Here is a 26,979-nt window from a genome sequence, read left to right on the forward strand (position 1 = left end):
GTTGCAGTTCAAAGGTTTCTTTGCCTGTGGCATGTTTTCTCTGAAACCTAGACAGCTCTCCCAGACACCATGGAGCTGAATCTTTGTGGAAGAAACCAAGCCTGGCCCACAGTTCTCATTGGTGTTAGGACGCTTGATAGCTCAACCTTTCTGGGAAAAAATAACAAAGCCTCACAAATATCCAACGCATAGGATTCCCAGACTTCTAAGACACACGCTTCATTAGATTATCAAAAAATTGCCTACATCATCTCTCCCAGACTTTCCAGCATTACTAACTCACCTACTGTTCCCTTTTATCCTTACTTTCAACATATTTTTGAGTTATGTATAAACAATGATGCTTTTGATATTACTTTGGTGTCTCTGCTACTGTGCAGCAAAGTTCAGTTGTTCATTTTGAGTAACAAACAACAACATACAGATAAATTATTCCCATAAAGAAACCTCATACATTAGGGATTCCCTCTGAACATATCCATATTGTCATAACACAGAGGCAGGTTATAATGTACAAAAATGTTACCTACCAAATTGTAGCAAAACACATTTTAGGAAGCTCTGTACATTAAAACCTGTGAAATTCATAACTGACCTGATCTGTCATGATCATAATTTTTCCATATCTCAAACTTTTCAGAGATTCTGGATCTTCATAGCTTTTCTTGTATTGTAGCCCAACTATTTTGATGATGTTGTTGATTTCTGCATTTTCCATAATCTGTGTAGAAGAGTTATTTTTGCAGTCAGTGTAAAAAGCAGAAATTCATAAATATCCCCATCTTTTTTAGGTGGGCTTTACAGCTACTTTTTCAACACACCCGTACCTCAACTTCATAACCTTTTTATCCCCAGCCCCCTGCAGCCTTCACACTTGTGACTATTTCTTCTGTACATGCAAATTCTCAAGATTGCACTACTCCCCTTTTGCTCTAGAGCCAGAGCACTGAGTTCTGAAGGCAGAGTGAAAAATGCATGTATCAAGAAGTCATCTCACAAAGCTGCCTTCTCTTTCCACTATTTCTATGGGCATCTGCAACCCAACTCTTATAATAGACAAAGTATGGAGGGCAGCAAAAGTAATGCTATGGGGTAATGCTGCTTCTACTGCCTCGCATTGGGAGTCAATGAAATCACATGGCAATGGAGAGAATATAAAATTTTAGGGGGTTTAAGTATTCATGTAAAATTTTAACATGAGTCATAGCAGAATTTCCTTGCACTTGTGAAGAAATTAACTTTATCATCCCAGGATTGTACTACTACACTTAACATTTCCAGGCTTATCCCAGGGTTTAAAGTAGCTGGTACTTTATTAAATCCCAGCCACAAAATTTTCATGAAAAAATAAAAATTAAAATATTAAGATGTAACCCTAGAAATAAACAAACAGGAGACATCCATTTCTCAGCTAAAAGGAAATGACAAGACTACTAACCTGTTTGTGAGAAGCTTCTCGAACATTGAGAATTTTACCCCTGAGTGGGAATACTCCATATCTGTCTCTTCCAATAACACCTAAGCCAGAGACAGCTAAAGATTTGGCAGAGTCTCCTTCTGTTAATATTAACGTGCAGTCCAAGGAATGTTTGCCACCTGCAGTCCAGGAAGACACAGAAGCAAGGCAAAAAACCCGAGAAAGCATAACTTTTAAACTCATGTAATAGAAATACAATTGAATCAGTTATGCGTATTCTTCTTACTCTGCGTCAGGCAATTTAAATAGGCTGAATTTCTATCTTTAGGAATGGGCCTCCATACCACTAAAACTACACGAAGAGTATCCTTGCCCTTAGCAATACCTATGGATTGCTATGGACAAGGAGCAAAACAGACAAGATGGGATGCAATGTTGGTGCATCTTATGTAATGGTCCCCACATACCTGCACAAAAAAAAAAAGAGATTGCTTCTGTACCCTCATCATTTCATTTTTCTAGCTGCAAATTTCTTACACACATGCATTATGCATGTCTGAGGTATATACAGGAGTTATTTCCCATTCTGCATTTCTCCTTTCCTCACAGGATATTTTCAGAAGTAATGTATTAAATTACATTTTTGGGGGTTTCTTTTTTTATTGTCCATCAGCTGGAGCCAGGCAACTCTAAGAAAAACTCGATAGAAAAGCTCGGAACATTTGCACTTATACTTCTTATATGTCCTGAAGTAATCTCCCTGAAAGTATATCTTTATGCATCAGCTAAACCTTTTCTCCAGCTTACGGGGAGGTCTGAAATTCTTTTGAAAAGACTGTTTATAACTGTGCAACTCTTCACGATATGCGTAGTCACATGCACATTCACAGCAAATGTTAATATAGAAAAGAGTTGAATATTTTGGACCTAGAAATGATCATCACCTCTCACACACAGAAAGAGCACATACAGTCCTTACTTCACCTGACCCTGAGAATCCCCAATCCTTTCTGTTAAGATCACAAAGACAGAAAGTCAGGAAGATTGAGAGTTCTACAATGTTTTGTCTGTTTACTCATTAAAGAATTTCCTTGGCACCAGGACTTCCTTTTCCCCCTACATCAAGAAACCTCAAGCTTTCAGTCAGATGCAGTCACCAACTAAAGTTCATTAAGACAAGTTCTCAAGTGCACAGCAACCAACACACAATCAGCCACACTGAAGGAGTCACTCTTTTGTATAATTTTCTGCCTTCCCTTTCTCAACGAAAGCAGCTTTTTACTGACGTCAGAGATCCTGATTATATTATTCGCTCTGTTCTTGCACAAAAAGAATAGAAAAGTCCTACTGATTTTCAAGAGCAAACAGATGACCCATATGGCACTTTCAGTCTTTGAACAGAAAGGACTAAAGAAAGAACTTTTTACTAAATGTCTTACTTGTGATCCTCCAATTTAAAACATCTCTGCCAGTATATATAATGCTTCAGAAAGTCAGGCCTAGTGTGAATATGACAACACATGTTGTATTCAGAAACTGAATGAGTCTGCCTTCCTGGGTGTCCACCCTGTCCAATGCCTTCAAAATAAGAGATGTAGATCTAGTATGTTCCAGATCTTCAATAAACCAATACCTGGGTAAGCCTTCTTGGGAGATGCAGAGTTCCTGCTCTCCGTGTAAGAAAAACCAGGCAGCACAGAAATACCTGGGTAACAGGGATCCAAGCCATGCAAAACTTTAAGCATCAGTGTTGAGCCCAAATGAGTCTCTGCTTGCCTTCTTAGTTGAGGAAGTTTCAGGGTGAAAGGCAATGTATTATTCTATTCGCTCCCCTGTTAAAACTTCTTCCTTTCCCTCCCCCTCAGTAAAAAAAACTGGATAAGAAGGTGATTTTGAAGCCTGACCTCCAAAGCAGAGCTTAAAAAAAAAAACCTATGAAGAAAGCGTATCCAAAAACATTCATGACATTATTTATGAGCACTAGGCTTGATATCCATAAAAACACTGCATTTTTCCAAGCACATGATCTTTGAGGCAAGAAAAATACCAGGAGTATGCATCTGACTAAGGAATACAAATTCTACAAGCAAAACAATAGTTTAAGGAAACATGATTATCAACTTTTGAGGCAAAATACAACATCTGAATAACTGGAAAAGTAATAAAATACTGAAGAAAACTCAATTTAAAAAGAAAAAAATAACCGGAGCCCAAGGAATCAGAAAGAAAGGGGAAAAAATTAAACAGAACTCATCATCTCATCAAGTCATCTTTGACTTGAACACTGGAGCTCAAAGAAAAAAGCCTCTTTACCTGCCTTATGTGCTTTTACCTACTTAACCCAATTTCTCTGTCTTTGCTTAATATAAGGATGTATTAAAGGTCAACTAACATTAACACAGACGGGCAACATTTCAAGCTCTTTAGTCATACATGCCCCTCAAATAATGCAAGTACAACTCCCATCCCATTGCTATTGGCACAAAGATTGCTAGCTGATCTTGATTCCTTATCTGTGCTAGGAAGCAAGCCAGCAAAGATTGCCAGTTTGCCCTATATCCCCAGACAGGAACCTGATGGCATTTAAAATCTCATGAAAAAGAGTCTCTTGAATGATTCCCTCAGGTCTACACACTACGTCATCTACTTCCTATAGCTTATGACCCTATAAAGATTCTGATCTTTTTATATTAGAAAGGTCAAGAAAAGTAGTCACCTCCAAAATAGAATACTGGTAACACTATTTAGCTGGAAACCACAATTAGAAAATATGTGCTCTTTCAATATGGAACTTGACTGCCACTTTTATTCAGCGTTATTAATTCTCTATCCTAGAGAGGATTGTGTTCCTAATATCAAATGCGCGACCATGCTTTAATTATAGCTCTAGAAAGTTTAGAAGACTAGAAAGGTTTTTATTAAATATACGTAGGATAAGAAATAAAGTCAAGTTTAAAATGATGGCGTCTCTGAAAAATCTATGAAACATTAAAGACATTAAAAATAAGCGCTCTTACCAGCATCATTAGCATCATCCAGTTTCGGAATGCCCTTGATTTTACTGTGTTTCACCGATGAACATTTTTTGTTCAGCTGAGTTTGTGCCTTAAATTTGACCCAATTCAAAATACTCTCTATGATACCACAGTTAGAGGCCTATAAGCAACAGATCAGATATGTGGTTGAGAAAAGCAAAGCTTCACACAGCAGATTCTTATCTCTCAATGTTAAGTCACCGATCTAACACTGTTTCTCAGAGCCCTCTAAATTTTTAAAACTGCAACATATAAAAGGCCAAGGAATTAACACATACTGTCTAGCATTTTATGCACACAAAACCAAACCACAACATTCACACAGCTTTTTTTCTACACCTTGTATAATTGGAGGAAGGAGGAAAAGTGGACTGAGACCTAATAAGAGGCTTTGTTATGTTGTGTAGTTGATGTGCTCAGACATTTCAAGTACTAAGCACCTGCTTCCTGGACTTTGACAGCAAAAAGTGACCTTATGGGATATTTATGATCATTTAAAGTTTCTTTGGAAATGACTGAAAATGGCCAAAAGACAACTAAATGCATTTAAGAATAAAGCTCTACACCAAACATTTGAGAAACTGATATCATTTTAAGAAACACAACTGCAGAAAAAAACCCAACATATAGCATATTTTCTAAACTAAAACTGCTTTAGGCTTAGTTTCACATTAAAAGAAGATACAGGTGGAGCAAAATACTGTGAGCTTTGGCTTTTCATTATCCCCCATAATACAGTACTCTTTGGCTAGAGATTCTGCTGGATGTTTAACATCTCTGAAGATACCAGAAACACTGCAAATCAAACCTACTGATAGAAATACAACTTATATAACAAAACCTGAAGAATGAATACAAGATTATGTTATTTTTTTGCTGTAAGTTCTACCAGAATGTCACCAGTAACACAGAATTAGAAGAATATGACACCGTACAATAAGTTAAGTTTTGATGTCAATAGTATTAGCAGTGGCACCATCCTCCTTGAGTTCCAGATATGCTACTGCCACTAAATAAGACTTAGTATAATGAGTTCTGGCTAACAGAATTCTACTCTTTCTTCCTTATATAAAAATGTAGTACAGGAAAAACATCTACCATGTATTTCTAAAAATACATTCATTTAGAGTAGCAAATCTTACCCTGTCTACAGCCCAGATTTCTAAACCTGTTGCCTGAGAATAATGATTACTTTGAATACTACAGCCACAATTTTGCATCTCCTTGATTACTGGAAGAATAAGTAAATGTGACATGTTCCTTCCCTCTTTTCACTTCAGTGTAAGAGAATAAGACTGATACCAAGCAATAAGGCAGACAATATTCTCAACTTCAGAAAAATATTAACCCAAAAAATTGGTCAAGGCCTATGTTTAGGTTTTAAGAGTCAAATTCATTTCATGAATATAAATACCAGAATCTCTAACAAATGTGCTGATCAGGTGAAGTTTGCTTTTAATTCCAGGGCAACTGCCAAAACACAGTCATTGCTTCCGTTATTAAGGCCAGAGAATGAACAGAAGTTCCTCCATCCCATTTTCCTAGCATGCTAACATCACTAAAGTACCATAATGCACTAATTACTCTTCTGCTACATAACATACATACACTCGATCCAGTATGTCAACTCCTGCTTCACAGAAAAAAGGAGAAATATGCTTTACTTACTGCTTTAAAAAATTTCTCAGATAGCTGGCACTTGGACCCAAAACTTTTAGGCTGCAAAGTCATGTTTTCCTTTGTCTGGGAATCAAATGATGGGTTTTCAATCAAGCAATTAACAAAAACCCATATATGATTCTTCACCTGTTGAAAACATAGAAACCAATTTACTCAACAAAATTACCACATCCATCTTTTCCAATATTTTTGTATAAAGTTACTTGCCTGAAATGGTTTCACTGAAACTCCAGCTTTATTCTTCTTTTTCACCACTTCTATCAGTTTGCCCACAACCTGATCCACCACGTAATCAACATGCCTACCGCCCTTAAAGGGGGAAGAGAAAAAACAAAACACAAAACCATTGAATTCCCAATAGCTTTTCGCATATTAACCAAGTTCTTGTACTCAAATTTGAAAATCCATGCACGTTAAGTTGCAGCATAACAATGGAAAGTTCATTTTAAAGTTTCTCTCAAGCCATTCAGTCTTCATACAAGTGAGGATGATGGATGATACACACAACAGAAGAAGCAGGAGATCTTTCATTCACTGTACAGTGGTGTACTTCAAATGTAGCTGCTTACACCTAAAGAGTATGGCGATCTGAAAATTACTCTGTAGCACTGGGATGGCACCTGCAACACCACGTGGCTGTCAAGAGGTATCTTTTTAATGGGCACATAAATAACCTAGGACTAAAAACATCACAAGTTTGTTCATCAAATTAAACTTTCCCCATTTGGTTCACAAAAAAATGTTCAAGAGCTCACTTTCAGATAAACAGCACCCATGGCTATTCCTTCCCAAAAGTCATCTCACCTTTTCTTAGATGTATTTACGTAACTCTTAGGATAAACACTATTGGGATTCTTTGCTAATCTTGGGCTTATGAGAGGGCAAATTGCAAATAGCCAACCACAAGATCCAGAAAACTCTAAAAGAACAGAGCAAGATGACCTTAAGGAGATGAGCCGTTCTCCTTAAAACTCCCCAGAGGCTAAACCTGCTCCAAATTCATACCTGATGTAGCAACAAAAGACACATAACAGAGCACACAGTTAACCATAAACTGGCAAACTGACCCCTTAGGAGACCACAGGGCAATAACTTGTAGCTACATAATCATGTTGCCACCTGTCTTGTAGCAAACAAGCAGTCAGCTGGAGACCCTTACAGTTACTGCCCAAATGCAGAAGAAGAAAAAAAAAAAAAGGGCTTATAAGCAGTTTCTTGCATCATCATAGTGAACCATAGTGCACCATAACAGCTGAAAGTGAAACATTCACAGTGCCTATCACAGTTCTTCCCTTTACCCTAGAAAAATAGAGGGACTCTGAGTACTGGTTATCCTTGTTTAAGGCATTTCCATTTAGATATTTCAAGCGAAGCCATTATTGCAAGACAACTTTCAGCGGCGGCAGCGTATTCACCTCCCAGCTATGATCCCAAGCACAACAGACCATGAGGAAGAAATACTGACATATTTAAACTTTGAAAGTCAGAAAAGTTACCTTTTGAAGCCATATATAACTCATGCTTTGCAACGCAGCAAGGTGATGAAAATACATATTTTCAGTGTTTAAATAGTGGCTTTACTATTGATGAAATTCAATCTAAATATAGAAGCACTAAGCATTTGAACACCTTCAGAAGGTGCCCCCAAAGCTTCTATCACCTTCTACAGCTACAATTCTCTTTGGCCTTAAACTTTAAACCAGCTACAGAAAAACCCAAAACATACTGCTAGAAGACAAGTAATTTTGAGATTAAATTGCTTGGAAAGTAAAGTCATTGCACATAAGCTTTCTGGGGAAAAAAGGTCTATTATAGATCTACTACATCCTAACAATGACTAATGATTTACCTGTTTAAAAGAAATCTAACAATTATGGGGTAATATTATACAATGCAGAAGTAATCTGAATCAGAACCACTTGTAAAGAATAGACTACAACCGAACATTTCAGTTGGAAGGGACGTACAACGACTATCTAGTCCAACTGCCTGACCACTTCAGGGCTGACAAAAAGTTAACACATGTTGTTAAGGGTATTGACCAAATGCATCTTAAACACTGACAGGCCTGGGTCATCGACCACCTCTCTAGGAAGCCTGTTCCAGTGTTTGACCACCCCCTTGGTAAAGAAATTCTTCCTAATGTCCAGCCTGAACCTCCCCTGGCACAGCTTTGAACCATTCCCATGAGTTCTATCACTGGATTCCAGGGAAAAGAGATCAGCACCTCCCTCTCCACATCCCCTCCTCAGGAAGCTGTAGAGAGCAGTGAGGTCACCCTTCAGCCTCCTTTCCTCCAAACTAGACAAACACAGAGTCCTCAGCTGCTCCTCACAGGACACACCTTCCAGCCCTTTCACCAGCTTTCTTGCCCTCCTCTAGATACATTCAAGGACCTTAACATCCTTCTTAAGTTGTGGGGCCCAGAACTGCACACAGTGCCCAAGGTGAGGTTGCACCAAGGCTCAATGCAGTGGGGTAATCATCTGTTTTGACCAGCTGGTTCTGCTGTGTTTGATGCACCCCAGGATGCAGTTTGCTCTCATGGCTGCCGGGACACGCTGCTGGCTCCTATGGAGCCTGCTGTTGACCAGCACCCACAGATCCCTTTCTACAGGGATGCTCTCCAGCTACTCCTCTCCCAGTTTATACTTGTGCCTGGCATTACTCTGTCCCAGGTGCAGAATATGGCATTTCAACTTGCTAAATGTCATCCCATTAATCACAGCCCAATGCTCCAATCTATCTACATCCCTCTGCAAGGCCTCCTATCCCTCAAGAGAGTCAACGGCACCTCTCAGTTTGTTATCATCAGCAAACTTTGAATGGTGCATTCAACTCCTGCATCCCAATTGTTGATAAATATATTGAACAGGACTGGCTCTAGAATTGAACACTGAGGGAACACACTAAAATAGCACAAACTTATATCATAGATAAAACATTCTAGATTAGGGAGAACTAGTATTTGAAGGTATGTATCCTGTAGTCTTTAATTCTATGGAACAATGACTACTGAAATTGCCTAAACCAATGGTGATAAATATGTTTAAATATTTACAAGTCCAAGGCTGTACAACTTCCCTTACAGGTAAAATAGCAGGCTTTCTTCAGAAAGATGTCAAAAATATGAATGGTCCTAAAGCCCTGAATATCTGAGAGCTGTTTATATTTTTGATTATTCAAATGCATTCCTTTAAATTTACAGACAAAAGATACAAATAATAAAATACTAAATTCTAGTAGCTGTTATAGACAGTTCATAATGCTTTGACTAAAATCTATTATCTTGTAACAAAGAATGGAGTGATGCACGTATATCCTATACAAATAAAACACACCTAACTCAACACTCAATGTTTTACACAGAAGATCATCTTTGCTTAATATCAAGTAGTGTCTTACAAAAATACAGACTAAATAATGGTTCCTGTTCAGATCAATCTGCATTAGGACAGACAAAATAGAACACACACATCTGTGGAGACATTCATCATCAGGTAACAAACAAAAAACCCCTCCTTTAAAGCTGCTTTAAAAACAGAATAGAGGAGAGAGAAAAAAGCTTTTGATGGGTATGAGGAAGTATAGGATAGACAAGAAATAAGAAGTGGAAAACAACAAAACCAAGAAAAAACAGCAGCCAAAAAAAAGAGAGGAAAAGAAAGAAATAGTAAGCAAAACCCAAAAGTTAGGATTCTACATTTTAGGGCAGAGTATGCATCTCAAAAGACTGAAGATGTAAAGCGGTTGAATTGATGGGAGATAGGAGCTCTGTTCTCAACTTCATGTAGATAGAGATGAAAAGAAAAAAAGAAAGTTGGTAAAAAAATAGCTTAAGAGAGTTAAGATTATTAGTTATAACCAAAACCAGTACTTGCAATTCAAATAAGCAAGCTATGGATTCTGCCAGTCTCTAGAGTCACCTACTGAACAGCAACACAAACCACCAGTGTGATAGAAGCATCATACATACACATATTTTTTCATGGCATTTCTTCTTAAAATAAAACATAACACAAAAAATAACCTAAACGCAAACACCACCAACATTAAAACACAACAGCTTTTATTCACATATGGATAACAATTTCAGCATAGAATAGTTCAAGTGAAAGTTGATACATCAACATCCTGCCACTTTAAAGAAAAATAAAACCATTTCTATACTATAAAGAAAAGCTACTACAGGAAAATATCAAATTACATGTTTTAAAAAAATTACACATTTGAATGGCAATTTTAAAGTGAGTTACTTTTACTCATCACATTACTGAAAACATGCTTATGGGAATATCTCAGTATATTTTTGTATTTACAACTTCAGCAATATTTTTTCAATTTTAGCACTTCAAATATTTTGCTAACATCTGACACATCAAAAATTAGCTACTTACCAGTAATTCTTGTTCTTAGAAGATATTAGTTACTATAACAGTTCCCCATTCCTGTGTCCATTCTTAGTGTGTAGCATTGAGTGAGGGATGTTCAGAGCTCAAAGTTGGGAACCTTTCAACCATCTCACCAGTAGGTGGCACATTTACCCACTATAGAAGCATAACAGCCTATAACTGCCCCAACTGTCAGTACATTTTAATACAAAAGACAAAAAGAAAAATACCCTCTAAATCTAGAGGGCTGTCAGTGATTATTATGACTATGGTATGATGAGAAAAAACACTGAAACTACATAACCTTCTTTTCCCAGAAGGTAACCATTATGACTGAATCCTGGTCTTGCAAACTTCAGGACACAGAGACTTCTAATGAAATGGTAACAACTAAAATCTTAAAAATGAGACTTAAGACTGGCTCCTATATACATTCTATTCATATCGTCATCAATAGCCAACATCCTCAACTAATTCCAAGGTAAGACATATTTCAATTTTATGGACAGATAAATGGTTCATATGGCAACCGAATTCAGAAGCTAATTCTAAATTTGAAATTTTCATTGAATTAGCTATACAAATATAATCCTACTTACTTTTGCATTTGTTTTCTGTTTATTTTATTAAAATTAATTGGAAACCATCAAGCTCTGGAAAGGGTCTTGGATTTCTTGCTGAACTCTAGCAATTTTTAACAGATTAGAGTGGAGGGAGCATCCCAGTCTACTATCTGACACTGCATCTGTATTAGCTGAGCATTTCTGCTAAGATGATTAGTAGTATTACAGTTAGCAGTGCCACCATATTAAAAATATTAGATTGTTATGTTAATAACTGAAGTTTGTACTACAAATTCTACTACAGCTACTATTTGAAATTAAGAACTTGAGAAGACCATGATTGATCAGTTTGTATACAAGTCCCACCAAAAGGTTATCTGCACAACCATAATAGCTACATTCTTTCAAACACTGCCTCAGAGCATGAAGTTGAATTCTGTGGTGGTCTACTGTGGCTGATTCATGAATAAATGGGGACCTGACCGAGGTAACAAGTTTATAAGAACAAAACAAGGGAGCTGTGCCTTAGCATACTGCCTGACCTTCTATACACCCCTCAAAAAAACCCCCATCAACCTAAAAAAAACTTGTTTGGAATTTAAAGCAAGTTTAAAAACGGTGGAAGGGAAGTTACGACTGGGTGAAATTTATCCAGAAACAGAAATGAAAAGCTTTCAGCAAACAGCGATAAATAACCAAAAAACAGCTGAAATGAGCTCCTCACCTGTTAGCAGATAAGGGGACAGGCAGTTGACGCAGTTAGTTACTAGCCATTATGTCTCATCAGTGGGTAGTTGCACATCAATTGCTGGTGAGGTGGTTCACCGGCCCGAACATTCCACATCCAGTCACACACATAAGGCATGGATCGGGAGAGCGGGAAAAACTAGAAATTACAACACTTACCTTTGAAGAATACACAGTACTTTCTATGAATTTTCTTAAAGAATATATGATAACAATGTACGTGTAACTGCATGATGGGTGAAAATTGATCCAAAAGAGTCAAATTCAAAATCTTTTGAGTAAGCATATACAATATATTTAACTTAGCAGTCATTAAGTATTATTTTTTTAAAAAATACATTTTCTTCACCTGATTTAAGTTCCTCTACATTGCCAGCTTCTTCATAAAGGTATTGTACACATCTTTAAGATCATGCTATTTTTCTTCTTTATGTTGCATAAAGAGGCCTGAATTAAAACTAAGTTTTGACCTTTCAACTACCAGATATGTTTGTTATCCCTCATTTCAGCAAGTATCAGATAAGCATTTAATTAACATACACACTTACAAAGTAAATACTCTACAATGAAATAAACCAGTACTGGTTCAGCTACACTGAAATGACATTGGAAGAAGTTATGTAGTAAAAACTACATACTGCCAAAACACTGGCTACACATGATCTAACACCAAGATTAACACTGATATTTCTGGGCACCTGCCCAGACTAGGGACCCCATTTAGTGTAACCACTGGTGCTTATGAACCACTTGTGCCACCATTAGAATCTTCTTTTGTTTGACTTAGAAAAGATCTGAGCAAGGAGGGTTTTGAAGCGTCTAATTACAAATTCTTATCTTTCTCATCTTCTGGTGAAGCTCATGGTTAAGGTTCCCTAAAACCAGCCTCACCAATCACAAGAATTGCTGGACTGCTGTTAGATCACTTATCTAATACAATTCATGAAGAGTAGAAATGACATAGACTTTCTTTCATAAACGTGGATCCCAGATCCCTAAACCTGGGCCACGCCAAACTGGTATAAATGAGAGTTACACTAGTTGATTTCAGGTGACTGCCTCAGTGCCTAACCACCCCAGCAATCTGAGAAGCACAAAGATTTTATTTTAGTATGCTGAGCGTATTGCTGCGTTGTCATAACTGAAGATATGTTATGAGAGCATTTCACTACTGCTATAGTTGCTAGTAAGTACAGAGAACACCTAGACCCCCTTACACAGAAACATATATAAGAAAATTAATCTCAACGTTTCAGGCCAGTTTTATACATCATAAAGCAATAAATGGAAAGCCATTTTTCAAGAACTCCGAAAGTCATTTTTGTCCTCCAAAACCTGCTACTACTAGTTTTAAAGGGGTTTGTACATTTTTTAGCTTAATTTCAGAATTATTTTATTACAATGTGTTAAAAAGGAAGGAATAAAATAGTTCCATTCATTTTATATTTAATCAATACCACGTATGCTCACATAAGCGTCACTATCACTGATAATGATTACTAGTGTTTTTAAAACTAGTGCATATTCAGAAATACTGCTATGAATGTATTTTGATTGCATTCGATTGCTCTTCCAGATCCTCTCATGCAAAGGATTATCTCACCTCTTTATTTTTAGTAACCCAGATTTACTTTTTTATCACATATCTGACTGGGCATAACCTTAGCACACACTTATAATTTGCATTTTTTATCATTTAATAGAACTACTCACCTTTGTGGTAGCTATACTATTTACAAAGCTGATTTGCTGAAACCCTTTTTCACTTAAAGTGAGGCACACATCCCATCGTTCATTCACAACTTCATGAATAACTTTGAGTGCAACTCCAGTTTCATCCAGCTTGTCTTTTACGTAAAGATCTACATAACTGCGAAATCCATTTACCTATGAGTAATACAGATAACAGTTACTATTCTTTGCATAAAATACTCAGTACACTTAAAATACTTTAAATGAGGCTCTTACAGGTAATTTCTTCCCATTCAACATGACTTTGACTCCTTTGCATGACCCAGCCAAATCATATGCTCTTCTTGTCATGAGGGCCACAATATCCTTATCAAGTTTTTCCATTTTAAATTTAGATAGATCTGGCTGGAATGTAATGCATGTGTAGTCATCACCATCAAAATGCTTAATCTTGGGTTCAGAGGTCTTCATCATATTGTTCATCCAAGTCTTTGGAAACAAAACATTTTATATGTTAGTTTACAATACACGTTATTCTCCTCCTTTGTTCCATTTTTCAGCTACGCTAGGATTGCAACAGCTACATAAAAAGCTCACAGGCTTCTGTTAGAAGTGTCCCCTGGTAAAACAGTATGCATAAAATTAATCACTTCACCAAGGTTTGCACAAGCATCGGTGACAACAGATTTGTGGTTTCTGTAAATATGCAGGTATCATTACATTGATGGACATGATTCTAATGCAAATAGAGCCCACCACAGAACTGACTAAATTATATACAAGTGAGCTAGCTAAACAGTCCTTATTGCCCATCAGTTTAACGCTTCTATTAGTCCCTGTGCAGAGACTCAGTTGTCTCTGAGATGGCATCTTAGTGGCTGGGCAGCATATCAAAGCATGCTCCTTGACAAACCAACTTGCTCAGATTTGACTCAGGAGTCTTGGTATTGTTCCCTGTTTAAGAACACAGACACATTTATAAGACCAAGCAGAACGCCTAGTCACAGCCTATATCAAAGTTCAGCTGTATCAAGTCTTCACAAATCTTTGAAAATACTGGCAAACATACCATTTTAAGTCATAAAGCATGTCATTTTCAAAAACGTACACTCAGACCAGTATTAATTTGCTTTTTGGCAGTCAGCAGAAACTATTGGTTTTTTAAGAGACAGGTAAATCCACTGAAATGTATTTTTTATGTAGGGACATGACAGCATAACCAGAAATTAATTACTTGTTCAGAAAAAAAAAAAAAAAAAGAAGGAAGCCACGAACTGGGAAAGATTCCAAAGCCAGGGAGCTTTGGTATCTAATATTCTAACAAAGTTCTTCAAACTTTTAGAAAGGCAGCCATCTCAAAGCTACATACAGAAGATCAGATTTTATTCAATCCTTGGTCTGCGTGCTAACAATGGTAACAATGAGCAATGGGCACAAATTGGGAGGGAGAGGGGTTCCCACCAATGTGCAGCTAGGCTAGTGAAATTCATGACAAACACTGAAAAATCTTTTGCACAGCTAAGAAGAAAGATTTTTTTGAGAAATTATGTAACAGCAGTTACAAAATATTTCAATTAAACACATTCTTTTTCACATGCACATGAATATACTTTACTTCTAACAGAAAAAATTTGGTTTTCATTTTTTGCCACTTAACACTCCCAAGAAAAATATTACTTCATAAAAACCCCACAAATTCTAATACACAGAAGTACCAATTTTACTGACTGCACTACCTAGCCTGCAAACTCTATACATTCATTTGAATGTTAGATGATTAATTTAATGAAATATTCATGACATATAGAACATGTTAAATTTTAAATTTACAATTACAGCAAAGAAAAGGAAAAAAGTTGAGATGATTTCTATACCTGCTTAAAGCTGTGTTTGTATTCCTTGCAAGCAGTTTCGACTGTAAACTTTGTACTAAATATGTTACAAAGTTTAGCACCATAGCCATTGCGCCCACCTGAAAAAGCAACACATAGTAAGTTTTTTACAGCAGAAGCATATTTACAATATTCAGATAGTACGCCAATGAAGTAAAATGTTCCTACATCAGACAAAAAGTTGGGCCACATGTCAACAGTTATCAAAGGATGCCAGAGATGGAGTTCCACACTACTTCCCATCTGGTGCAACTGCTTCTGCCTCAGAAATGAGCATTTTGCTCCTCCCACCAAGGCAAGGAAGCTCCCATTGCTTCCCTTAAGTCGATCTAGCAGTTGCTTGCTGAAAGGCAAGTGACGTCAAAACCCTTATCAGCTGAAAACTTGGTCATGATCAGACCCAAACCACTCTGAAACACACCATATTATGGGCAAAATATACGAGGTAGGATAGAGCAGAACTACCTTTAATCCATGATCTAAATTAGGGTTACTTCACATTTAGGATAATAAATCATATACAAATTTATTAAATTTATTTTTTCTCTTAATTTCAAAAGCATAAAATGTTTAAATGCTTGCATACATTATAATTAAAATATTAAAGTATGTTGTTTGTTACCGAGTAACAAGTACTGCCATTAAAGATATAAATATAAACTTCTCTGTGAACATTGACATTAAAAAAGCAAACGAAAGATTTTTTTCTTCAAGCTCTGTTAGAGTAAAATGACTATAAAGTGACTAAGTGATCACCTGTCATGAAACAGAATAGAAAAAGTAAAAAAAAGAAAGCGTACTGAAAAGCAAACAATGGCTTATCTGAATAAAACAAAGCATGTTAACTAGTCTTGCCTGTAACTTTTTTCTCATCATCATCGTAGTTGCTGGATGTTAGCAGCTGCCCAAAGATTAAAGCAGGTACGTATACTTTTTCTACTTTGTGTTCCACAACTGGTATACCCTTTCCATTATTCCATATGCTGATAATGTTCGATTCCCTATAGAATGATTAAGACATTAAGCCAATTAATGTAATCTTGAAAACAGACTCCTACATACATTTTACCTGTTTAAATAGCCACATAAAATACAATAAAAGACCAATTCTTACTACATTTATACACAGGTATATCAATTTTAATTACAACGCCCCCCCCCACCCCCCCCCACTTCTTTGTGCTTATTAGATGTCTTATAAAATGGATCATAATTGCCCATACATGACAGTATTCTGGATTATAAAAAAAAAACAAACTAAAAAATCTGTCTGAAGAGCTTTCACTGTCAACATGATCTGCAACTGAATCCTGAAGTTTATTGACAGAATTATACTTAAGTTAGAGATGAAGCTTTTTAGGTTTCACTGAAGTCCACCCAGACACGGCTAAGTTATCATCTGTTTAAAACTCTTATTTCCCGGTTATGATAAACGTTGTAACTTATTTTATGCATCAATGCCAAAATCCATCAACAGCTAGCATCATTAATACTTGTAGGTCTTATATAGAATTTTCATTTGGGACTATTAGAGAGTTCAAAATCATGACAGGAGAGGCAGATTTACACTACCATTTCCCTCCCACTCCGTGATAAAAACAATTTGGTTTTCACAAAGTGATAATGCACAGAAAACTTGCAGAAAAAAGGTATTTTTAAGTATATTAATCCGAAAGATTAGGTGTGAAAAATTAGGTCTCAAACATTTATTATTCAGTTAAACATCACCAAAAAGATAGTAATAAAGGAACCCAATCAACATCTATTTAACTTCAGTACTTCTCATTAGGATGTCCCTCTTTCAGCATTTAATTTCGAAAAACAGTGGTAATGACTTATTCGCAATCTGCAGTTTCAATGTGATATAGCTGACTAATTCAAATATAACCTTATCCTAATGCTAAAGGAGTCAACTTGGTATTTCAAGAGGTGCAAAATTATGTTACAAAACTTCAAGGTTGGTATTTATGGTTTATAAGTAACCTGGCTGGTTACAGTTATGTACTGCCAAGCTTTCATCTAGTCATGAATTTTATCACCTTCTGGTTTTAAGTTTCATTCAATCAAACATTAATGAGTGATTTAGGAAAGTGATTTATTATAAATTCAGAATGCTACTACTTTTTGTTAACCACTTACAGCTAACCTTTTAATCTTAAAATATGAAGCTAATGGAACTAATTCCAAAAATATTATGGTTTTTAAAAAAAGCCAGTTTCATTTAGTAAAATAATTTGTACAAATCTGAACTACAGTAGCACTGGCAGGGAAAGTAAATGAAAACATGCTTTTACTTACGGATCAATGGATATTTTAATACAAGTCATATTCTTGTCCCTCTGCTTATTGTCAGCAGCGTTTACTGTGAAACAAAGCACAAATTAACACTTCCTAGGAGCATTAACTACTTTATCTGTAAAACTGATTATATACATATTCCACCACAAGTTACAAAGGTCCAGGTATTTCTTAATGTGGTATCTCTTCTATATTCTGTATCTTATTACTGAAGTCTATAAATACGACCAAGTATCTGCAAGAAGATATTTTTCAACCTTCTTATAATCACTGACTATTTCTAGCAGTTAGACTATCTTAGAAATAAATATAGAAGTGTATTTTGTGAGCCTGTTCTCATAACTGTTCTTAACATACTGAACACTTAATTCTTCTGTTGCTGCTCTTGTTTGGATATTTATTACACATATTACACCATGGATGTTAAAAACCCTAGGAAATTATATGGATCACCAGATCAGTTTACATGTGCTTTTGACACTGAAATCCAATCCTGAAAAATTCACACCCATTAAAGAGTGTTTTGATTGGAGCAAAAGTTATCTGTAAAGAGCCTGTGAGACATAACTAACAGTTCTTAGTTCCTAAACAGTTTACACAGTCTAGGATCACAAGAAGGATAACTGGAAGTTAACATTTGATCAGAATTTAATTAAACTGCACTCCAAAGTGTATTAACTACAAACAACAGAAGTCAGAAATGTGACTATGGCCATTAACCATGAAAACCCATTACAATCATTTTCAGTATTTGTCTCATCACTCATGAAACAGATCAAAATAAAACCCAAACCCACCAAAGGGCATGAAGATAAATCCATTAAAATTAAAATATCTTAATAGATTATAAGGATCTCAATGTAAGATCAGATATTTCAAGATGCTTTTGCTAAAATCACTAAGTGCAGTTTCATTAGAAATTGTGCACAGCTACAATGTCCAGTTTTTGCAATGTTATTACACTGACCCCTAGTTTCAAACCACACTCTGGAGCATTTAGCAGTGCTACATAAAGAACCAATAAGCCATACAGGTCTACAATATTGATATGATAATGATTTTCCTTTTGAATGGGACAAGATGGAAATTACTCCCTTCTGTGAAAAGCCTGTAAATTTCATCTATGAGGCAGCACTCAAAAAAGAAGTGACAAAAGATTTTAATTCCCACATTTCTCAAATTAAGTAATGAGTAAAAAACAAAGATAAAAATCCTTCTTTTCCACCTGGCCAAGACATAGTCTTTGTTGCCTCCAAGACAGCAATGATGTAAAGCATAGTTTTACAGGTATGGAAAAGTGCTGAACCCAATGTAGGTCATGACAAAATTTCCATTAATATCAATATATCTCAATAGACCATAATTTAGTGTACAATGTAATCCTGCCAATCCTAACTTCATAAAAACTGTTTAGCCCAAGAATTCATGTCAATTAGCCGGAAATATCAGTTTAGCAGACAGCACACTGCTCAGATGTTGCACATCTCTACTGCTGGTTAGTCTTCAATATGTGCCTGTCACCAAGAGAATATCATAAACTAATAAATCATAGTGACTCAGGGACTTAGGACAGAATTTTCTAAAAATCATATTTTTGTGCCTCAGTCACCATGCCTTTAGATGGCAATACGATACTTAATTAATTTTAAAACTGTCTGAAGTCTAGAAACTATGCATGTAAGAATCACCACCACCACCATTTTGTACAGAAGGTGGTTTTAATGATTCATGAGATGATGATCTAAGTTAGACAACTTTCAGTCATCTTCTTTCAGAAGAATAATCTTTTAAACATTACTTAGAACTGTGGCCTGATCAACTTTGCAGATTAAAAAAATCTTATAACAATATTGATTATGAAGAATGATTTAGTTTAGACATTCAGTAAGAAATATTTACACTGTTTTACAAGTTCAACTGAAAACACTCTTCCCTCTTTAAACTCTTCTGTAGTGCTGGAATGCACTAAGATTTTCATGCACTACAGTTTATTGGGACCCTAAGTCTGCGATTTAAACTTAGATACAAGTTAACATGCTTTGAGGGCTCTCAGAAAAGTGTGGACTCCATAATGCTAAAGCAATATTATTGTTAAAAATGCTTACCAAGGATTTCATCAAATATCTTGTACAAGCCTGGAACAAAGGTAACTTCTCTGCAATTCATTCCTACATCTTCATCATAAACCCACATTAACTGCATGTAAACAAAATAAAATGAAAATATTTACTGTCTTCGTAAACCAGTGTATGATTCTATAAGATCTGTTTACTTCAGGAACTTTACTCCTCCAATCTGATCGCTGCTGTCATATGAGACAAAAGCAGAAGTTTGGCAAAAATTACAGCTGTACCCACAGCCTTCCATAATAAAAATGCATTATTTTCTGCTTGGTGAGGAACTCCAACAGTACAGACAGTGAAGTTCAAAGCAATTTTAACTTCACAAAAACAGCTGAAAAAGTGCCAGCAGGAGGCTTAAGTTCTCTGTTCTCTATCTAAACAAACAGACCAAAACATTTTTGGACTTGGAGCAAATGCTACTTACAAATACCTATACATATTTGTGTGCATATAGACACGTTTGTAAACACACACATATACACAGTTTTGACTGAAATTCAATATTTCCTGAGCATGTTTGTTTGGGTGAACCAAGCACTGCTTTCACAAGTCTTTTCTTGGCCCCTTCCTACACATGCATACGTAAACATGACCACAGTTTTTAGCATGAAAATTCAGAATACTCAGAAGATTAAAGATTTGCCTGTTTATTAACTGGAATAGTCATTTCCTCATGAAAACAACAAAAACTATTAAGACTGTAAACTTAGTAACACTTACCTGAGTTAATGGTTCAACTGACCCAATGTAGGTATCTGGACGGAGGAGGATGTGCTCAAGCTGAGTCTTTTTCTGATAAACCCTCTCAACAGACATCTTCTTTGAAGTGTCATTTTTATTAACGCTTTCTGAGTCTTCCTTTTTTGAAGCATTGATCTGATTATCAAATAATGTCTAAAAGAAAAAAAAAAGACACCAAAAATCAACCTTATTCATTCAATCTGTCACTCTCAAGATATAAACAAAACCTGACAGATTTAAATTACAATCAAAACTTGTCATGTAATTTAGATGTTGTTTTCAGAGGTATTAAGATCAAGCTATCCTCCTGAAAGAAAAAAATTCAACAGATGTGACAGTTTCTTAACAAATTGTCACATGTTCAAGCTTTAGTGATTTACTAAGCATGATGAACCAAAATAAGGAAAAAACCAGTGTATTACAAAAGACATCCACTTCCTCAGGTTAAGTATTTATAACATCCATTTTGTGCTTAAGCATTTGAATCCAAAACACCGAAGACTGTTAAACTACTCTTTTACATTTTAGTTCGGACAATTCATTCAGCAGGACTTAAGAAACATTGAAATGCCTCTCCTATGGCTTCTTAATTGCTATAATTCATGTTCTCCGTTTACCTCAAGTTACCTGATACAATCCCAGTCTAGAATACTTTCCGATTAAATAAACCCAGGACTGTAAAAAGAGAGAATCACACAGGCTGATGTCATCATTTAGACAGAATTCAAGCCTAACATGGCTGCAGATGATGAAAAATGTCTTGATTGGAAGAGCAAGCAGTGTTACAGAAAACTTATTCACTTTTGGGGATACAGGGATTTGGTGCATCTTTCAGCAAATCTTTCCTGATAAATACCACCCCCATTGAACTAAAACCACACAAAAGAAAAAGTTTAAATCTCTCAGAGCAACCAAATGTAGAAAAACCCCATTCTGAGAGAGTAAGAGTGCAAGAGACTAGCAATGACATTTTACAGCATGCATTCCTACCTGTAAATTGGAATGATCTTAAAAATACCAATAAACACAATTTGAACTCACATGATTTATTTCCCTGGCTAGCAAGCAGACATAACAAAAAATCTGTCACCACCTGCCTAATACCTGAAATAGCCTCCTCCTCTTATGGGGGTGCGGGGGGGGTAGGGGGTGTGTGTGTACCAACTTTGAAGCAGGTGTTACATGACCAGTAAAAACCATCAACAGACAAATAATGAGGACAAAACCCACCTGTCACTGAGGTAAATACTTTACTCCAATTTAGCTGTTCCAAATAAATCTCTGTATAAAGTAAATATAGACTAAACTCCAATCCTGGGTTAACCAGTCACCACATAAATTTCTCAGCCAAAATACAACATCATCAGTTCTCTGAATCTAGCCTTTACTGTAGCCTTGGACAGCACTGAAAGGAAGGGGTAAGAAAGCACATAGGAGGAACAAGGAGCAAAGGATACTGAACTCACCCAAATTACTTCAGCAGACTCAAAAAGGCCAAACACCAACCTACAGTATGAAATTAACAAGGACAATTCTCCCTGTATTATTCCAATTTGTCCTCTCCAGCTTCTACTATTTAAGCTTTGATGCCTGGTTTTTTTTCTTTCCTCTTAGCAGGCACAAGAATCAAGTATTTCATTCTATTCAGAACAAGGGGAATTACCTTTCTCTTCCAGATTAAGAGATCACATTTTTCTAGTTTACAAAAATGCTATGAAACATGTATGTTGATAACCTTTGAGACAAGTGGACTACATGCAACAGGGATGACAACAGCCAATTGTTTGGCCCTGAGTAAGCCTGAACAGGCCAAATGAGAATCAAATATTCTCTATTACCCAGTCCTGTAACTGGCAGCATCCAAAATAAGAGAGGGAAAGAATCCAAGGGACACCCAATCCTCCACCAGGATTACAGGCAGCAGAGTTGGAACTCCAACACTAACGCTCATGGCTTTTCTTCTGGAGCACAGGACATCTCCCACCAAACAGGAAAGTTGCAAAATCACATGCATGATTAAGGTGTTTTGGTATCTGAGTTAATTTAGTCTCCACACTGTCATTTGGTTTTAAACTGCGACAACCCGACCACCACCACCCTAAAAATATTAGCCATGGGTCAGCTAAGCAAGCAAAGAAACAGGACTTCACAAATAGATAAGATTATGCTGATATATCAAAGAGGAGGAATGAGAATTGTTGCTAAAGAAGCATTGCCAATAGTTGCAACATAAATTTTATTTAATTGAAGTAGTTCTGTGAACGATGCCCAGGCTTCCAATGAGCTTCACTGCATGTGTATATACTTTTGTTTATTTTTAGTATCTTTCTGACCTTACTGGCTTTACTTTAGGATCCTCTTTGCCATCATATCTCATAGGCTCCATAGCTCTGTTAGCACTGTTCTGCTATGTTCACTTTTCCTAAAGGGAACAGTGATTAGCAGGAAAAGAAAATAATATCTCTTAGATGAAATAGAGGCAAGCATTGAAAGAAGGTAAGAGAGGAAATGCAATTCATATAGAAAGCAAAAGAATTACAGGTGTAAAGACCACCAGAATCTTGTTCAAATGGAACTCTTCTATTTGCTCCTAATTCTTAGGTTTCAAGAGGTTTTTGCAGTCAGCAAAGTATAGGATGTGCTGTTACCACAGGCTGATTTTTCAGTTGTCATGTACATCAGTATCGTGTTCTTATGATTGTTCTGAGAACAGCTCTCTAAAATGCTGCTTCTTGTACAGCATCTGAGGACTAGGGTCTAGCTATGCATCACAACTCAGTAACATGTTAACGCAGAATAAGAACTCAAATCTTAGCCTAATAAATTTAGGCTACAATTTTCCTACCTTCAGTAGCTCTGCTTGTCCCACAACATATTTGCAAGTCAGTAGATTAGAATAAGTCCATTTTATTGTGACTGAATGAATAGCTCTAGATTGTGAAAAATTACTACAGAATAGAATTATCAGTAGGGGTACAAGTACAAGCCACTGTCTTTAATACAACACTACGAGACACATTCCTGTTTTCCCGTGAAAGTCTTCCTGACAACTTTGAGGAGCTTACACTTTCCAACTTATCAGTAAGAAATGTATAGAGTATCAAAACTATTTCTGCTGAGATGCTACTTCCAGATCGTTGTCCTGCTGACAGAGAATAGAGGTCACATCTAGACAAACTCTGCTGCCTGAAAAGAGCTAGTCCTGCAGAAGTGTCATTTCTTGGGGAACAGTGAGCTTGGTTTAACTCTGCAGTAGTAAGGATCTTCTGTTACTCCCTGTGACAGGTATGTCTATCATCTTTTATAACACACTAACTAGAACATGATTGTGTATGATTTAAGAGGGGGGGGGGAATCACACAAAGGATCAGCATAACATTTTTTCTTCCTGGTGAATGATTATTAAAAAACAGAAAAATGTAGTCTTGAAGAACTTTAATTCTACAGTTTTTCCTAAGACGTCACAAACACCTTTTCAGTATGCTGTACTTAACCATTTAAGTTTCATTGTTGTAGAGCAGGACAGAATGTATTTGTACAATCCTTCAAGCTTTTTATATCTTCTGTATGCAAAAAACACTCATGTTATAAACGTTCAGAACTTAACTTACACACTGTTGAAACACAAGCATAAAAACAAAAGCCAGAAAGCATTCCACTACATAAACTAATATTATGCAGGCATGCAAGCATCACGAGTCTGCAGAACTGCTATTTCCAAGACCAACCCTTCTGGCCTGTGCTGTGCTCTGAAATAGAAGACCAACGATGTATCTCCATCTTGAATGGACATTGATAGTGTTCAAGTGGTGCTTAGAACTCATCCCAAAAAACAGAAAATCATCATCATCAAATCTGCAACATAGATCTACAGACACACACATCCTTCACAATCTTCCTATTATGTTTTGCTTGATAACTTAAAAAATTTGTAAAAGTGCTTTCATCTGCTGAGTTTCTACTACTTAAAATGCAAGTAAATGTAGCAGGAGAGCCCACCCCTTGTTTGTTTTTTTTTTTTTGTAAACTGAGCCATCACTAAACTGCAGTGTTGTTAAACTGACAATCTCTTTTGTATATTTTGGAATTGCCTCAAGAATGCCTTTTGTATTCTGTCCTGTATGAAAGATCTTCATATTGTTAGAGCTCCAATAACACTTCTCAAAACAGCACAAGCTGTTGTTTCATAAGAAAACCCCTAAAGAGAATTAACCAAGTGTCGCAAAGGGCTTAAGTCTTCTGCTTCAATAGTAAATCTGTTTTTCGTTAACAGGTTACCCAGTTTTCAGGGTCTGCTTTGCAATCTTAATGTTGTGGCGGTTTTTTTGGGTTGTGGTTGGTTTTTGTTTTTAGACAGTGTTTGACTTCCCAACATTCTTGTGACATTGAAGACAAGACTTTACAGATTCTTGATAGTCTTTCAGACCTTCTAACCCTCCAGACTGATGACAAATATACATATCCACATACACGTAAGTCAGGAAGATGACCATCCTTAAGTAGTTTGGAATGCTATAACATACCACACTCCGCATCCTTCTTTATAGACATGCAGTTACACTTCATACTGCGACCTCAGATGTAACGACCATCTTTGACACTCTTAAACACAGCATTGATTCTCAGTTGATAGCTGTTGCTGCTCAGTTTACTGCATCAAGATTGCACATGCTATCATAACCACGTTTTATTACGGTAACTGCTCTGTCCAGTATCATTGCAATGACTGCAGAATTTTGCTTTAGGAGTTGTTTTTGCTATAAATTTATCTAGTATTGTGTGGAAGCTATAGTCATTCTTTCCTTTTGCAATCTCAAGAGTCAGAACCCATATAGCATTTATTAATAGATGGTAGTTTGGCAACAAGACTTCTACTGTCTACCTTCAACCTAAGAATGCACATTTTTGTTTTGGCACCTTCCTTCACATTTTGCAGGGTTTTGTTGTTGGTTTTTTTTGTTTGTTTGTTTTTTGTTTTATCTTCTTACAGTCTACTCCATTGAAATTTCTGCATGTAACACAGCATGTGTGACATCTATATTATGTTAGATATTTTCATTGGGTTTTTTTTGATGAAAACTGGGTCATGTCGTCTTCCTTTGTTTTGAAATTGTATTGAGTCACCACGCTGACTTTGGTTACTTATGCTGCAAACAGCTGTACTTCAACATGCTAAATCTTAATACAGTTTTGATCTGGACAGTTTGGCAGCCCCAGAGAAAAGCTATTCCTATCTAAATAGACAATAAAATATAAAGCTACAAAGAACGTAGGTTTCATCATTAGTTTCAGTGCTACCATAACTGGAATATACAGGTTTACTTTGACCCCTTACTTTAAGTGGAAGCTTTACTTTTGTTTAAGTAGCTGGATTTCACACAGTCACAAGAAAGTTGAAAATCCTTAAAAATGTTAGTGTCTCTCCCCACTTACAGACTTAATTCTGTATCGGCCACTGTCATCATCTCCTCCTCACTGTAAACTATCTACAAACAAACAAACAAACTAAAGAAACACCCACCCACCCCCAAATCCATATTTCTTCAGCCTGCCCATGCATTCTTTCTCACATCAGGTGGCAAAAGAGGGCTCATTTTCTATATTGGCAGACAAGCATAAACAGAGAAGAGACATTAGAGTTTGTGAACAAGAAGTTACCTTCAGTTTGGCTTTGTCTTTTCTGCCTTAAACTCCTGAATCTATTACATGCAACAGCTGTTCTCCTGAAAGGCAATGCAGCCCTGGGACATAAGAATTTAGAAAAGCACATGCCATGTGTCCTACATTGCCTTAAATAAAGTGTAGGATAAGCACATTTAGTGGGACAAGACAGCAAATTTTGAGTGTAATTAAGCTGTAAAGCCTAGGGAGGTTAATTAAGTAATGAAATCCAGCGATGTGGGAGATTTTTCTACCACTTACAGTTCGAAACAAAACTACCTCTTCTGAGGAAGATATGCTATACCTCAAAAAAGTTTATAGGTGCAACGTGGTAATTACTAAGTAGTTCTATGGATAACATGCACTTGACTGTAGTGTGGTGTTATATATTGGATCATAACAGCCTCTTCTTGCCTGAGAATATTAAACAATGAATACATTGTCACCTAAACATTTTGCAATTTTCCCAAAGAAAACTCTGGTTCAGAACACCTCCCACCATGAAAACAAAACTGGAAGGAGTTTCAAAATAAACCACTCTCCTGCTGTGTTTAACAAATGGTTTGACTTTACTGCCAAGATGAAAACACACAAAAGTAACAGCTCCCTGTTACCACAGCAAGTTTCCATAGACCATTGCATACCATTATGGCATGACCTAAATCTCTCAATTATATCCTCCCCAAAGCTGATCACAGGAAGAAGTTCCCAGCAAACTCACTGAGAACTAGTCAGACTC

General features: G+C 36.4%; 1 protein-coding gene across 2 annotated transcripts in view; it reads right to left on the bottom strand.

Annotated features, from left to right (window-relative positions):
- TOP2B (DNA topoisomerase II beta) overlaps positions 1-26,979 on the bottom strand; it is a 64,227-nt gene that overhangs the window by 25,717 nt on the left and 11,531 nt on the right. For both annotated transcript variants that reach the window (XM_075083261.1, XM_075083260.1), the window contains exons 2-13: positions 20,559-20,732; positions 19,821-19,911; positions 17,716-17,779; positions 16,273-16,418; positions 15,400-15,497; positions 13,802-14,014; positions 13,547-13,720; positions 6,340-6,441; positions 6,121-6,258; positions 4,435-4,573; positions 1,439-1,596; positions 596-721 (exon numbers count right to left, since the gene is read on the bottom strand). In XM_075083261.1, the coding sequence (XP_074939362.1) occupies positions 596-721; positions 1,439-1,596; positions 4,435-4,573; positions 6,121-6,258; positions 6,340-6,441; positions 13,547-13,720; positions 13,802-14,014; positions 15,400-15,497; positions 16,273-16,418; positions 17,716-17,779; positions 19,821-19,911; positions 20,559-20,732 (1,623 nt within the window). The remainder of the gene's footprint in view (positions 1-595; positions 722-1,438; positions 1,597-4,434; positions 4,574-6,120; positions 6,259-6,339; positions 6,442-13,546; positions 13,721-13,801; positions 14,015-15,399; positions 15,498-16,272; positions 16,419-17,715; positions 17,780-19,820; positions 19,912-20,558; positions 20,733-26,979) is intronic.

This window comes from Phalacrocorax aristotelis, chromosome 2 (genome assembly GCF_949628215.1).
Source record: "Phalacrocorax aristotelis chromosome 2, bGulAri2.1, whole genome shotgun sequence".
Taxonomy (NCBI): Eukaryota; Metazoa; Chordata; class Aves; order Suliformes; family Phalacrocoracidae; genus Phalacrocorax; species Phalacrocorax aristotelis.